This window comes from Ailuropoda melanoleuca, chromosome 20, assembly GCF_002007445.2.
Source record: "Ailuropoda melanoleuca isolate Jingjing chromosome 20, ASM200744v2, whole genome shotgun sequence".
In the NCBI taxonomy this organism is placed as follows: domain Eukaryota; kingdom Metazoa; phylum Chordata; class Mammalia; order Carnivora; family Ursidae; genus Ailuropoda; species Ailuropoda melanoleuca.
This window is the reverse complement of record NC_048237.1, coordinates 5259173-5276708: the sequence shown is the minus strand read 5'-3', so window position 1 is coordinate 5276708 and position 17536 is coordinate 5259173. Positions and strand designations below refer to the sequence as shown.

At 30.2% G+C, this 17536-nt stretch overlaps 1 protein-coding gene across 1 annotated transcript in view; it reads left to right on the top strand.

Annotated features, from left to right (window-relative positions):
* Positions 1-17536, top strand: part of NOVA1 (NOVA alternative splicing regulator 1) — a 147665-nt gene that overhangs the window by 104512 nt on the left and 25617 nt on the right. The window contains 3 exon segments of the mRNA XM_034648523.1: positions 5562-5683; positions 5685-5729; positions 16262-16333. Coding sequence (XP_034504414.1) covers positions 5562-5683; positions 5685-5729; positions 16262-16333 — 239 coding nt within the window.

Sequence of the window (17536 nt, the reverse complement as noted above, 5' to 3'; positions counted from 1 at the left end):
AATATCTTTGAAAATATATAATAAATTGGGAGATATTTCTTAAAATGGTGGAAACTATTATTTTGAAAAAAATGAACCATTATTCAGAATATATGCTGCCCTGAATAAGTAATTTTTCAGTGCTATAGCAAGCTTTTATCTTACTGTAAAAATTATCAAAACATGTCATGTTTGTTCTAAATCTCACTTTTTGCCTATTGCAAAGTTAATTGGCACTTCCACTTTCTCAGTCTTTTTCAAGGCCAAAATCATTGTCAGTAGGTTATCCTAGAATTATTAATATTCTACTAGATTTTTATATTGATTTTTCATTTTCCCTGTTATTCCTCCAACCAGATCTCTTATTTTAGGTTGATACCAGTATTTCCTAAAGAATTATATATTTGCATTCTTACCATAAGATACTAGGTCATATTCTCAATAAGAGTATAAACAAATACATTTCCTTACACCCAAACAAAAAGTTCACTAATTTTCATTATAGTTGACAATTGGTAATATGTGGATCAAATCATTAGTATATGCCCATTTTTCTAGACTAGACTCAGTCTAATGGACATGATAATTTATAACTTACTGTATTTTTTGAAATCATTTCCCCAGATATATCTGTTTTATATACATCGATTGATCTTATAAACCCAAAGAAGGTGACTGGTTTGATAGACATTTCATGAATAAATAGTTCTTAAAATCAATCACATATGTTTCCAATATACATACAAGAACATTTTAGTGTCATTTTTTCATTTATTAAAAAATACTTCTTAAGCATCCACAGTATACCAGGCACTATTCTAGATATTTGAGGATATTGTAGTGAACATACAGACAAGGTCCCTTTCATATTTTACTTTAATTTTTATCTTTGCTCATGCTGTTTTTGTTCCCAGATTTCTCCATAGCATTAATTCATTTTGTATTCTCTTTACATATTTTATTTGTTTTATGTATAGTATCTACATGAGCTAGAATATGAACTCCATGAACACAGGAGGGTTTGTCTGATCACTCCATTTCTAGTATAGTACCTAACATTTAGTAGGGATTTAAGAGATTTTTGTCAAATGAATGAATGAATTGAATAAAATGAGGACCAGGAGTATGTGATATCCTGAAAGCTAAGTGAAAAGTCTTTAGAACCAAATGGTCAACTGTGTCAAATGCTGCTCTTGGGTCAAACAACATAAAGACATGAGGATCGGATTTACCCAGGTACAGCTGTGATGAATGGTTTGCATGTTGTGAGGGATGAAAGACATATTGGAGTAGATTCAAGAAAAAAGGAAGTAGTGAAGAAGTAGAAAGAAATTATGTGTGTGTGTGTGTGTGTGTGTGTGTGTGTGTGTGTATATATATATATATAAACTGAAGGAATTTTGAAGGATAAGGAGATTGAGCTATAACTGAAGAGAGAGGTAATGAGGCCAAGGAAGCCTTTGAAATGTCTTTTCTTATATTTCGAAATTTCAGACATACAGTAAAAGAATAGTACAGTGAACCCCCTTATACCCTTCACATATATCAGCAACATCAAGATTTCTGTTGATGTATGTTATTTACTCATTTTTTTGTTGCTGCAGAAATATTTTGAAGTGAATCGCAGTCATTTTAGCTGTATATATTTCAATATGCATCTTTAAAAAAAAGGAAAAATAGCATTTTTTACACAACCTGATGCCATCATCATGCCTGTTAAAATTAATAGTAATTCCTTGATCCTATCTAATACCTAGTTCTTATCATACGATTGCCACAATTGTTTGAAAGTTTTTTGATTCTAGATCCAGTCAAATTCTATTTTACATTTGATCATTATACCTCTTAGAGTTCTTCTAGTCTAGAAACAGTCCCTCTTCTATTGACGAAGCTAGATCAATTAACCTGTAGACTGTCTTACATTCTTGATTTGTATCTTGGCTTCCTCCTAGTGTCATTTCATTTATTTTTCTGTTTTCAATATTATTTGTAAACTGTAATGTGTAAATGTTTGATTAGGTTTAGCTTCATCTACTTTAGGAAACATACTTTATAATCAGTGCCCTGTGTGTCATATCTCATCACATCAAGAGGCACATGGTCAACTTTCGCATTCTTACTTATGCTAATGGTGATCAGTGAAGTCGATTGGTGACTGCCTTATGTTTCCATTGAAAATTACCCATTAACTTTTCATCTTATGATTTGATGATTTTTGCCTAAATCAGTTATTTCATTTACTTTGCCAGAGGGTAATTTTTTAATGCTGTCATAAAGGAGGGGTCTTTAAAAATTGAATGAATTATAACATATTTCTGCTGATGGAAATGATCGAATAGAAAAGGAAAAATTATGATGTAAGAAAGAACTCCAATTCATGGAGAAATGACAAACTTGGTAGGTAAGAAGGAATAGATTCCACTGCTTAAGTGATTAGAATACCTCAGGTAGGAGCAGGAACAGTCTAAGTGACTTATTCAAAGTTACAGTAGCACAGAGTGAGTATATTTTATTAAATTTCTATCAGAATTTTGCTACAGAATCTGTGTGATAATTGTACCTAATTTTAGAAGCCTGCATTTTCAATATATGATACTGTATGTAACATCAAAACTGAAACCATTTTAAGTTTCACTGCCTATATTTGACATTGACCCTACTTGTTAGAGTTTTTCTAATTTCTTCCTCAAAAGTGCATTTTTAAATTAATGTGTCTTATACATCTGTATCTTTACATTATAAAAAATGTGGGCATATACTTTTATGTAATTGTTTTTCAGCTTTTGTTGCTAGTCTATTGCAAAGAGAAGTCAATGCTATTGCTAAACAAATAAAATGATAAATAATTGGCAGTTTAGACACTAATGGACCCTAAAAGCCTTTAAAATGACAAAAACAGCAACTTTTATGATTTATAGGTGCATTTTTGTTACACAGTTTGGTCATATACCTGACAGTTTTCTCTCTTTGTGACTTTCTCCTAAAAATTATAGTTTTGTGTTATCTGAGTGAAAAGGCCATTAGAGTTAGTAGAAGAATTTGACAACATCTCTTCTGAGGATTGCAGCAATTCCCATTGGTGGATGTACAGTCTCCTTTTTTCCTTTTTTTTCCCTTTTGTAGTAGTACTAATGGTAGTGATATAATTTAATTCTCAAAGAATACATATTGCAAGTTTGAACCTATAAACATTCTCCAGATTATCTCCTATATGCTATATGAAATTCAGTTTTAGACAATCATATTTCTTTATGGCTCAGTGATTTCCATTTAGTACCTGTTGGTCTGTACACTCTGAAGAGTGCTGTCACTCTGTTGGGGTTACTGTATCGTCTGACATGATATGTCTTATGTTTTAAATTAGAATTTTAAAAGCAACATGGATTATATAATCTCTTCAGTTACTTAGTGTCATGTTGTTGTTGTTTTTTCAGAATCCCTATTGAGGTTGAGCTGATTTCTTTTCCTGTTATGGCATCCCCAAAAGATCACTCTGTACTTATCTCCAAAAGCAAGAATGTCATCCGATTTGTTTTATTTTTTTCTCCTGACTTAGATGAGAACATATTGTATGAGCTACATTGATCAGTATACTTTCTGATAGTCTATCAGCCTATACTTTCTAGTCATTTATTGGACAATTAATACAACCTTGTAAAGACTTTCCTAGAGTATCCCTATAAACTAGATCATTTTACCCAAGAACCACAGAGATACATCTAGGTAGACAAGGATGAAGAAAAGCTGATTAGGAGAAACAGGAAATAGTAAACCTTCAAATTCACATTATATTTTTCAGATTCTCTTCATCTTTACAAATGAAAGACATACTTGCTCTCTACTAAAATATTCTGTGTACAACTTAAGAAACTTAGTTTTTCATGTCATGACTCGAATCTTCATTGTTTAAAATATGAAGATTGAATTTAGGTATATCCATATAATATTACCCTTTTAATTCTTGTGATCTTAGTCTTTTTTGTAGAAGTAAGAATGATAATCTTTTACTGTTCTTTTAAAAATTCTAAACTGCTAGAAAAATGGTTTATTGAAGCAGTTAATCCTTAAAGCAATATAAACTCCTTATGATTTTTTTAATGTTTGTAGCTTTGCAAATTTGTCCTTCCAAATGTACTTTAAAAATATTTTATAGAGTGGCTTAGAATTTTTAAACTGTAGTATCAAAAAGAAATGTGTTAAGTACTTGGGAGTTTTCATATTAATTAAAAAACAAGTATTTTATAAATTTAAAAATAATCATTCTTTTCATTTTTTTGATTACTGTTTAGTAAAGAAATACTTCTGAGAAGTAAGTTTATGTGTTGTGTTGGAATGTTGAATTTAATATCAAGCTGCTGTAATGAGGCTCAGAATAGTCTGAATTCTAATCTTTTTTTTTTTTTTGCTTTTAAGTTTATCTAGAACATATAAAATGAGTTATAGGACCTGTGTATTAGACCCAACCAATTTCATTTTAGTCATGTCTCACATATATCTATAGTTTATTTACTAGATATGAAATGAACACTATAATTAATCTTTATCAATTATCCATAAATTTCAAATTTCATAAACTATTTTTTTAAGATTTTATTTATTTATTTGAGAGAGAGAGGGACAGGCAGACTCCACACTGTGCATGGAGCCTGACATGGGACTTGATCTAATGACCCTGAGATCATGACCTGAGCCAAAATCAAGTTGGATGCTTGAGCCACCCCGGCACCCCATAACTATTTTAAAATTTTGTTCTTAACTCTGATATTCTGTCTTATTTTTAAAGTTATATAACAAAGGCAGAGTTGACTCATTTATCTAATAAATATTTATCGTGCACCTGTTATGGAGTAGGGACTGTTAAAGGCTTTGGGGAAGCTACAACACGAAACAAAACAAGCTGATCTACTATCCTCTGAGAACTTGCATTCTAGTGAAAAAGTTAAAAATAAACAAATGTAAAGTATCAGGTAGTGTTGTTGCTACAATTAGAAGAAGAGTAGGGTAAGTAAATAAAGGATAGTAGAGATGAAGAAATTTATGTACTATGTAAACTTTCCAAGACCTCCTCTACCCCCAATTTAAATGCTCTTGTCACTCTAGATCATCCATGTGTGCCATCCATATAAGTATGTCCATTATTTTTCATATCATACAATTATATAATTGTCTGGCCTGATGTTAGATTAGTTTTCACCCTTAAGATGTCCTCTCTGAAAGCTGGGTCCATTGATCTCCATCTATGTATTATCAGTTTTTAACCCTAAGTCCTTTCATAAGTGCTCAGCAAGTATTTCTTATGTCAATGAATGAATGATATGCTCAGAACTTCTTAAGATCTCTGTCTCTGCTGGAAACCCGAGGCCCTTTTTGGAGACAATTAAAAAAGAATGAGTTAAAAAATGGTAGAAAGGAACATTTATGTATGTATTCATTCTGTTTGGTTCAAATGAACATTTCTAGTTAATTAAGAGCTCCACGTTTTATGTTATTTTATTGTCTGTACTATATCATAGTTTTTCATAGCTTTTTTGAGAAAAAATATAAGAAGGAAAGTTTTCTGAAAATTAATCTTTTATCCACAGGTACTACTGAACGAGTATGCTTGATCCAGGGAACAGTTGAAGCACTGAATGCAGTTCATGGATTCATTGCAGAAAAAATTCGAGAAATGCCCCAAAATGTGGCCAAGACAGAACCAGTCAGCAATTCTACAACCCCAGACCACCGTTAATCCAGATCGCATCAAACAAGTGAGTGTTTAGTTGGGAAATCAAAGAGAAATATCCACAGCATAGTGTGAATTCCTTATAAAGAAGCTTTAATGTCTTAGCATATAAAGTTTTTCTTTTGATACTTAATACATAACAAAGTTGTCATTTTATTTACTTAAAGACTATCAGAGTCTCTTCCTTAGATTGATCAGTTGATTTATTGATTGACTGAATATCTCATTTTTTAGTGTTACACTGAGGAGCAATTATGTGGCTCGTTTCTTTTGTGATTGTCTTTTAAAAAATTTATAGGCACAAATTTGATTATTTTTTAGGAATTTAATCTATTTAAAATTACATTCAATTTTTAAATGAAGTATAAAAATTGAAATGAAACTATATCCTCAAAATTCAAATACCATATTTTTAGTAATATTTGTAGTCTTTAGTAGAGTTATAATGCATATAAACTTGTTTTGTTAATTTGTTATATTCAACATTCTTTTATAATCAAATATGTATAAGTAAATTTTTGTACTTAGCAAATAGTCCCTTGTTACAAAACAGCTATTATGTTCTGTATAACATGTAGTATTTATATATATGTCATGAAGGGCCAATGTTCATTTTTAATGTGTGAGATTTTCTGTAACAAAAATTTTACTTGATAAAAGACAATGTGAGTTTTTAAGGTTGAATAATGGCTGACATGATGTAGGAGAAAAATGACATTCTTTAATGTTAAATTAGGTGAATTCTTCCCCATAAACTCTTAAATTCTCAAATTTTTTTGATACTTTATGATCATGATTATTGTTTCTGCATTTGCCCTTTTATAATTAGCTACCTAATTTGTGATCATATTATAATAGACTACTCCTTCAAAAGAAGTGTATTATTCTTCATTAATTCAGAGAATATTTAATTTACAGAATTTTATGTTCATTGTAATAAATTTGAAATGTAGCTCAAAATCTTATTAATTTCATGTTTCTGAATTGAGAAAAAAATTTATACTAAACAGTGTAATGAATATATTATAATTTTACGAATATATAGATAAAAATAAGCCTGACTAATGATATACAAACATAGGAATTAATAATTAGGTAATATATTTTCAAATTACAGGCTAACATTCAATTTTCTTAATTACCATTAAAAATTTTTTCCATGTGTATATCAGGTAGCTATTATTCCATATAAAATCATTCATTTTATACTCTTTGTCACTGTCAAAATAGTTCAATTTGTATACCCTTTACAACTTTTCAAGGAAGTATCTTTTAATTTATGCGTGGCAGAATGTAAATATTTTAGAGCTCAAAACATCAATAGTTTTTTTTATTCTTCACAGCCATTTATAGTTTTGAAATGTTTAGTTTATCAATGCTAAATGAATACAAGGAATATTTTTAAAACTGACCCCAGGACTCTAGAGGTGGTCAGATTCTGAAACTATGAGTTTAGTTAAAGACCTCCGGGTTAAAATAACCTGGGGCTGAGAATTTACAAAATTGGCACTAAACTGTAGGATTTATTGACTTTCTACCTTACTCCAGCCTATTACTTCTCTCTTTTCTTTTATAACTTCTATGAGAAAGCTTCAAACATTTAGAGATAAGAGTGAACATCTTGATTTTTTAAAAAGTAAAATATACAATGTAGTTTGAGTAGTATGATATCACTGGTGGTACATTTAGGACAATGATATGAATTATTGTTTATTATTTTATAATAATAGCACCATCAAATAATGGAATATAAATCATTGTTAAAATTCTGATTTTCTCTATGCAATATGAAATTTGAAGGCTACCATATATCTAGTACCAGTATAGATTGATGAAAACCAGAATTTGAAAATGTTTGGTTTAGTTTTACTTGCCTTGTTCAGTTAATGTTATTTAAATTCAAGATAAGTGTTAAAAAAAAAACAGTGATTGATTGACTTTTGTGTATTTGCATTCATTTGTAAGCCTTGTAGATATTGATGGAATTAAAATTATTGTTGATTTTAATATTTTCATGTAATCAATAATGTATGCAATTAGAGTATCATTTGAAATCATTATCAAACAAGTACACTAAATCTAGTAGGACAATATATTTAACCCTTAAACCCTTTTTTTGTAAATGTAATGAAAAATTTACGTGAAAAATCTGGAAAAAAGATTGAAAATATTTCCAAGATATTATAGATCAACAGAGTTTTTTATGTTCTAAGTTTCCTATTTTAACAATGTAAGATTTTTTGTTGGGTTATTTTCCAAACAGTAAGGCAAGCATATAAATTTAAATGACCACAATTCTATAAAAATGCTGGCTATCCATTATAAAATAATATGTTTAAAATAAATTGCTCTAGAATATATAAAAACATTTCATATGATATATATATATGTTGTAGATTATAATACATAGAATCACAGTAAGATTTCTTTTAAATGGTGCTCTTCCCTTTAACTGATAACATTTATCTCTGCTTAGGGCTTTCTTTAGTCCTGAAGTTAATTTTAAAAACAAATTCTTTTAAACGTCTTTTTAGAATTTTCTTTTAATTAATTTGTGCAAAGAATAAAATTAGGATTTTGAAAATTGAGAGAGCTAGAAAATATGACTTCTGCATAGAAATGAATTCATGTTAAATATGAAATTATAGATTTTCTTAATGTTTATTACTTCATGTCTGTTTTTTTTTATGGTTGATAATTTTAAGGTTTTGCTTCCTAAAAATGTATAATTTGTATGTAACTTGGACTTAAAATAGGAAATCAAAGTTAGTTCTAAACAAATAAAAGTTGCTTTAAAAGTTATATTTTCAAACCATATATTATGGACTTTTAACAGAATATTATATTTTGAATTATGTAATCTAGATACAGTTGTTAACTGAATAAATTGCGTGAACCAGAACATCCTGCCCAAATGAAACCTCCCCTTATTGACTGAATGAGTGCCCAAACAAATATAGTTTCTTAGGAAAAGAGTGCAAACTGGTCTTGCAGGTCTTTCATATAGTGGAATGATGAAATCTAGCATGACACAGCCTTACCTCCAACTTCAAATATTAGATGTTCCCTCTCAAATGCTTTTTGTTGTTATTGTTTTATTTTAAAAATATTTATTTGCCAATAGAGGGATTCCAGTACTTTATATATTCAAATGATAATAGTAATAATAATTAACAGGAATCAAATAATCAAAATATTGTGGTCTGTGTTCCATAACCCTAATTAGTTTTATTAAGGTTATTATTATTATTATGAAGTACCTAATACCATTGTGCTTATTTTACAAGTCAGTATACTAAGAAACTGATATGGAGCACAAGCAAATAAACCAAAGTTAAACATACTTATTACAACATAGAACATACTTCTTATTTTCAGGACACACAAATAGCAGAGACAGTCAGTGGTATTCAAATAATTTAAACCCTGTTTGTAGTTCTGAACACCTTCCTGGAACACATCTTTAGCCCAGATTATTTAGTACACATTTATCCATTTCCACCTTTTTATATTTTGAGCTTGATACTTTTTTCCCCTCCTAGGATTATTGAAACTTTTCTTCTTTTAAATCCCTCAAAGCCTTCTCTAAATATGGTTGTCTGTACATAATGAGTCAATACAGTAAACGCTAAAACGAGGTGGGAACCGCAAATCAGTAATATAGTTAGCATTTGTTAACTTTTGTCTCTTACAGATTTTCAGCAGTTTTTTTTCCTTTTGGCTCAAATGTATTTTTAAGAAAAGCCACATTAAGAGCAAAGTGGTTATAGGCATTTAGAGCGTTCTCTTATATTTAAAAAAAATCAAATGAACATATCAGAAATCTTAGTCAAAGAATTTTACCACTGTCATGAAAAATTGGCAAAAATAGCACATAATATGTTCATTATTCATCCATACTGTCATGAATTTATTGAATTCCTTCTTATTGAATTGCAAGATATATTAAATTATAGCCCTTGTTCTCTCAAACTAGTTTGGGAGAGATCATAAATGATTAAAATAATTTATAAAAATGTCAAACTGTATTATATACCAAAACTACAATACAAACAGTGTACTATAAAAGTTCAGAGGCATGTGAAAGAAATGTAGGCTGGAGTGACATGTGGTCTTATAGAATAGGGTGAAGGTTTGAACCGGGCCTTGAAGATTATATAGGAATTTCCTAATTAGAGAAGAAAGAAAAAAAACTTATTTTAGGCATGTGAAACAATAATGGATTTGAGGAGAAAGATATAATAGTTGAATAGTAAGAAGACTCTCATAATAGAAATGGAACATTTGGATTGGAGTTTAGAGGAAATTAATGTTAGATAGATAGGATGGGACCAGATAATAGAGAGCCTTGGGTGTCTGGCCGAGAGGCATTCTATAGACTATGGATACTTCCTAATATTTCCCCAAAGAACTCTTTTAATTTCTCTGGAAAGTTAGGACAAAAGGAGGCACCTCTGCATTTTGTTCTCTTTTGTGCTAAGAATCCAGACCAACTCTTAGCGTGCTTGTAGGCATAACTATTGGTAGAATAAGAGAACTATGACAATTAGCTGAGTGATTACTATGCAGATCTTTAGGTTTGAAGGTTTGTAAGATAATATTTTCTAAACTTCTTTCATGTAACACTCACAAATCTAAGGAATGTTAAGCTTTGTCAGGAAAAATAAATAAAGGTTTGGTGGTCAAGAATGAAGGATCAGTAAAATAACAGTGCTATCTACGGTGTTTATTCTGTTTCTGTGCCAGCCATTGTGCTATGCACTTTACATGTATTATCACATTTTATGTATCTTCACAAAAACCTATGAAGCAAGGAAAGAGTACAGAATCCATGTTATACTTATGGAAGCTGATGTTTAAAGGAATTGAGTAACTTGCCCAAGGAAATGTAACTGGTAATTGATCTTAACACTGGGCTATCTTATCTCCAATTTTGGACAATGCTGATAAAATGAAATCCAATAGCTTGCTCTCTTTGGGGACTTTTCAGTATCTGGAATAAGTTTATACAAGAAGAGAACCTCATTTAAAATAGAATGTCTTGGATCCGGGTAAAGTTAAGAGACTAGGCAGTATTTTAAGATGACAAACACCTAATCTCTTTTGGTAGTGAAGTTGAGACAAATTTCTGAAGTTGAAAGATATTTTGAAGTAAAATCTGTAAGGCTTTGAGACTGACTTGTTCTAGTTCCAAAATGGTGAGAAAATTAAAAAATGATTATATATGGTTTTGAGCCAAGCAGAATGGTGAAGCCTAGAAAGCAATAAGTGAATTTTAGTTGGGCGCCTGTTTGAGATAATATTTTTATGTGTTGCAGACAAATTGAATAAGTTGTAAGTAGTATGCTTTTCTCTTGAGGTAGTCTTTTATAGAAGTACAGGTGAGAATGTAAGACTGAAAATATAGATCCTTAATTACATTCAAGGCGATAATTTCACTTACCATCTTCATAGTAGGAGAGGGGGAAAAAAGAAGCAAAAAATGAGATAAAGAAGCAGTTACCAGAAAAAGTAAGTCAGAGGCATTGTAGTGTAGTTGTTAAGTCATAGGATGTGGAGCAGGACTGCTCCAGGTTCAATTCCTGGCTCCTTAATTGACCAGCTATGTACCTTTGAGTGAGTTGTTTTGCTTCCCGGTACCTCAACTTCTTTACCTATAACATGGGACTAGTAATAATAATCTATTTAATAAGGATATTGTATTAACTGAGTAGAACTATGCCTGGTTCTTAGTAAGTACTCTTCATTATCATAAGGGTAAAAGGGAAATCAGTAATACTCCCTGTAATAAAATAAGGAGGGAAAGTTTAAGGAGAGATGCTAAAAAAGATCAACTACTCAGAGAAAAATACAGAATAATTTTTTAAGTAAGAAATTATTGGAGATTTAAAAGCTAGTGTTAATCTCATGGTGAGAGCAGTCATTATTTCCTACTAATATGATTTCCTAAAAGTAAACAGGCCAGTTAGGTAAAGAAAAAAAAAATGGTATGAAGGGTAGAAATGCTGATTTGGAATTTGGGATATACAAAGCAGTAAAGTGCAAGTTAGATAAGGGAGGTTCACATAACTCCTGCTGCTCAAGAGGGAATGGCTTGTGTTAAAGAATAAAAAGGAGCTTGAAAAGGCAGAGAAATCAGAGACGAGATTACTGTGAGGGGACAAGTTGCCTCAGGAGTGGTGGAAAGTTAATATTTAGGGTGTTAAGGTCCTAACCTATGAAAGGTGGGAGGTCTGAGTATACAATTTTGCCTATAATGAAAAAAATAGGAAGATGGAGGAAAAAAATGGTTTGGAAAATGGAAAAAGTTCAAGTGTAGTCAACTGTAGTAAGTAAGAAAGTTCATTCTGAAAAATCATGATTTCTTTCAGGTAATAAAGACTATCAGTGGAAAGGTAGATAAAATACATGGGATTGAATGATTGAAGAAAAGGATAAAGGTGCAGAATAGCAACTATGAGGAAAATAAGCTATATAAGAATAAATTCTGAAAGACCTGCGTAAATTGGACGACATGAGTTTATATTAGTGCTGAGGGGTTCCAGATAGTTCAGACATTGGAAGAACGGGAGGATACTTGTCACAATGAAANGGTGGGAGGTCTGAGTATACAATTTTGCCTATAATGAAAAAAATAGGAAGATGGAGGAAAAAAATGGTTTGGAAAATGGAAAAAGTTCAAGTGTAGTCAACTGTAGTAAGTAAGAAAGTTCATTCTGAAAAATCATGATTTCTTTCAGGTAATAAAGACTATCAGTGGAAAGGTAGATAAAATACATGGGGTTGAATGATTGAAGAAAAGGATAAAGGTGCAGAATAGCAACTATGAGGAAAATAAGCTATATAAGAATAAATTCTGAAAGACCTGTGTAAATTGGACAGCATGAGTTTATATTAGTGCTGAGGGGTTCCAGATAGTTCAGACATTGGAAGAAGGGGAGGATACTTGTCACAATGAAAAACCAAAGATGACAATTACATATTCACATATTTTATCTTTTTTTTAATTTTTTTTTGTTTTTTTTTTGTTTTTTTTTGTTAGAGCACTATACAGATTTATTTAACAGAACTCAAAACACGGTTTGGGAAGGTGATTACTTGAGTAATATTACTCAGCTAGTAGTAGATTTTGAATTACAATTGAGATTTGTTTTTCATTGCTGTTCTCACCATACCTATAAATATCAGAGGTTCTTGACAGTCTGTTACTGTAGATTTGCTTGGAGGTAACTGCATATATTACAGAGTTTATTTATAGTGATGTTTTCTGGTCCAGCAAAAGTGTCGCTCGTTAACAAGAATGCATTTTACAATTTGTAATTACTTTTTAGTTCTTATTCCCAGAAGCCTAGTAATATCTACATTTAACTAAATGTCTATTGTTAGATCATGAATATTTTAAAACTCTTTCAAAGGATCCACTATTTTGAAATTGTAAAATACTTTAAGTTTTTCTGCGTTAAGTAATTCAGCCTTCAATCTTTAAAGCAGAATTCTTAAACAGCTAGTCAATTCGTGTAAATAAAAGCATATTATACTTTTCCATTTGAAAGATAAAATTGTGCTAAAAAATGTCCTTCACAATCACTATTTCATAAATGTAAAGAAAGCATTTTTAGAGGAGAATGTCCTTTGTGTTTTTTATAATAAATATTTTAATATACTGTTGCTTATGTGGATGTTCAGTTAGTTACATCTTCATGATGTGTTACAGAAATTTTACTAAATGATTTTTAACTTGAAACCACCAAATTTGAAATCTGTGTAGTAAGTAGGAGTAAATGTTTTGTTTATAAAATATAGGGAAACAAACATATCATACACTTATGATGTACATTGAAATATTTCTTATGGATTCTCTGGTTCTATTTCTGTTGTTAAGAAAACTATCACAGCTGTTTCATTAATCTAATTAATAAACATTTTAAATTAAAGGCATTATTTTAATATATTTACATTTATCTGTTTGTTAGAACAATTTTTTGTAGCTAGTACTTTAAAAAATCAACAAAAATGAAAACTTTCTGGAATCTTTTTGTTGTTATAGGTTAAGTTGGTAAAGGGAGGAAACATTTTGTGTTTTAAGGGTCTATATGAATAATGGCTACAAAAGTCATCGTGTGTTTATTTCATTATGTGCTCATTATCTTAGGAATTTAAATGAAGAAAATATACTTAGAGACAATTTATTGTGGCATTTTGATAATCTTATCCCTGAAGCCCAAATTTATATAATTCTCACCAGTTTATTTGAAATACTAAAATTCTAATTTCTTATCAGACTATGATGTTTAATAAGCAAATTTTTAATGATTTAAACACATTAATATTTTCCCTGAAGTTTAAAGTTATTGCTTTTTGTTTCTGTGAGAAGTAAATAGCATTAGAATTATTAAGGACAATGTTGATGACTATGAGTTGTATCAGTTACTAATAATACATGTCCGATAGTTCATATATATGCCAAGCAAAAAGAAAGGGATCGAATAAATTGACTGAAGATAGTATTAACCTATGTGACTACAAATTGTGAGTCACGTGGTATTACTACTTTTTCCACATCATTCTTTGCAGTGTTTCAGTACCTTACTGAGAATTCATAGCCAGGGCAAGGTGGATATCCTAGTGAACCTGTGGTATTTCAGGTTGATTTCACCCTGTTGGAAATAGGAGAACCCAGCACATACTTAGTGTTTCTGTAGGTTAATGAACTTAAATTCTAACCTATTCGGGGAGAAATGACCTTTAGATTTATATCATATCTGTTTCGTCAGCAACCTCATAATCTAAGTACAGAACAGATTTTTAAATGTATGTTAACTACTCTCAGGAATTCTCTGTCGTAACAGTCATAACCAGAGGCGGGATAATAAAATCTTTACTGTTCATCACATAGTAGCATGAAGTCAGTAACATATGTTCCAGCATAGAATTGCATGAAAAGAAAATATTAGAGCAATTTTTAATAACTGAAAAATGAAAGTCTCTCTGGAGAAATGATGGGAATTTATTACAAAGAGTGAAAATAGAAAACGAAGGATTTGAAGATTTTGTTTCTCCTTTTATGAAGTTTTACTTCTGAATGTTGCTCCTGTCCCCTTTTTAAATATGATTTAACAAAAACCTTGGTATAGCTCAACATTAAGTCTAGTTTTCCTCAAAGTATTTTAGGTTTTAACTTAGAAGAGCCAGGAATTCCTTGAGGAGTGGACTATTTATAACATGATTTGATGTCAGAACCAATCTTAATTTGTTACTGGAGAACAGTAAGTTAAGTAGAAGCCTGTGAATTTCCTAACCTTTCTTTTATGCTTAACTGCTTTGTTCTACCTAAATCAGAACTTTTGAAATCTCAAATGAAGAAATGTGATTTTATTAAGTAATTTTATCTGCTATTCCTGACACTGCTGAACCTTTAAAGTTATGCTTTTGCTCATATCTGAGTAATTTTGCTGCATATTTATTAGCATAAAACAAAATGGCCATATAGAATTTGTCTATATACTATAAAACTANCCATATAGAATTGTGTATATACTATAAAACTACCCCATTTCATCTATTAGGAAATATTATATATTGAGGGTGCTACGTAAGCAATGCTATTTGCTAAGTGAAAGTATATATTTTTAAAAAGAAAAAGGTTTAACATCTTACACTTCAAGGTTATTCTATTAGACTTGAGAAGTTTTTAAATTACATTAATGGATTGTTCAAAAAGTATATTATGATCTCACACAGCATATTTTATGTACAGTATGTGGAAGCATTTCGGAATGAAGTGAACAATAAATATGATTCCTAATATCTTTGTGCTTATTTTCAACACAGGCTGATAATGCTACAGTGCATCTATATTAAAATTTTAGTTGTTAACATCAATGATAAAAATACATGGCAGTTTGTTAAAATGCTATGAGTTACTTGTTTATTAATATGAGGTTAATGTTTCATTTTCAGACGGGCTCTAAATTTGTTAAAAATTAATATTTTAGGAGATAATGTGATTTAAGAACTCAGAACTGCAAATTTAGTTGCTTTTAAGTATGGATCCCTAAATTCATGTGGAATCAACTTGTTGGTGATGTTCAACATGTTAAGTAGGTGGATGCTTTTATGCCAAAGTAAACTTCATTTCACCACTTCTTCCAATCCCCGACTGTATTCATTGATAGGAAGATGACTCTTTCAGTTTTACTCATTGAATTTCTTGAATTTTTGTTTGACATCTCTTTTCCCCTAAGCAAACAAGAGGGAAAGAAAAGAGACTACTATTCATGAATATGGTCAGGATACCTTTAATACTCATGTGAATTTTTATCAGTCACCATCATGATTTCAAGTCATGAATTTATTTTTACATGCTTATGCATGCATATTTACATGCATTAGTTACTTAATTGACCTTAAATTCCATTAAATTTGAATGAATAGGAGAAAAATTTGTTCATAGGATTTTGTTCTCGTTATATTACATTTTATTTTATTTTGTTTTATTTAAATAATCAGTTTAAGGCTTTTAAAGGTTGATTTGCTCCTGAACTGCTTTGTTCCCAGACATTGCCATCTTCCCCAACTACCACCAAGTCCTCTCCATCTGATCCCATGACCACCTCCAGAGCTAATCAGGTACAGTATCATCCTGTCATCTACACCATACTTTTCACGGGTGATTGCCTGCACACTGGAGAAAAAGATAATGGTGGGTTAAGGATGTATTCGTTCATTCACATAAGTACACCATGATCAGATTCCAAATAACCTGAGAAAGAAATATCGATTATTCCTGAAAATTTATGTGCGTTTTTTAACTTTAAATAACAAAAATATATTCAGATGGTAGACTACTCGAATTTTGGATTTTTCCCTTAAAATTATGACTTTATGGAGCTCTGCGGGTTATTTATTGAGTCACTGTTTATAATCTCCATTATTGGTTCTTCCTAGGATTATTGGTATATAAGTTAAGAATATCATATATGTAAAAAATTGTATAAATATGACCTATTGAGCAAAGGTATATCTTTAAAAGTGAATGCATTTTCATTTGTTTTTTATTTCAGACATGCCTTAATATGTAAATAATTTTCAGCTTTCAATGAAAAGTATTTCTAGCAATCTAAAAATAACTGAAAATTGGTGTTTGTGATAATTTTATTTCCGTTTTACAATTTAGGAGATGGTATAGTCTTCTAATTTAATACAACCATTTTCTTTGGTGGAGTGGCAGACTTTGACATTAGAAATATATTAGTTTGATTTGTTGATTGTTTGGGTACTGAATATTTGTAGGTCATTTTTCAAATATGTAGTTATTTTTGGCACATTTAAGTTAATCATCTGAAATATTTTATGTAATTCAGAGCCATACTGTACTTGACAAATGTTGAAAATATATTCATTAAAATGATTAAACACATTTTCATTCTGTCTGAGTTGAGCTTCATTTAGGTGAGAGATGTTGTTTTCTTTAATATTTCTACTTTTTCACTAATACAAGGCCTTATGGGATTATTCCATTATTAAACAAAAGCTTATCTTTTTAATATATTTTTCATATACTTGACCAATAAATTATTAACTTTGAACTATATTTGCTAACTATATTAAATGTGCCTTTTGCATGTAATCTAATATAAGGCAGTCAGAATTATTTTGCTTATTTATGGAGTCTAATACTTTTGCAACCTCAGGAAAAATGTTAAAATAATAACTGGAAGCAAAACTAACATAAGGTGCCATGTTATTGTATAGTAGGAGCTTGATTTTCATTTTATGCAGTAGCGTTCCTTTTAGACAAAAGTACTTTATAATACTCATATTTTAGTCCCC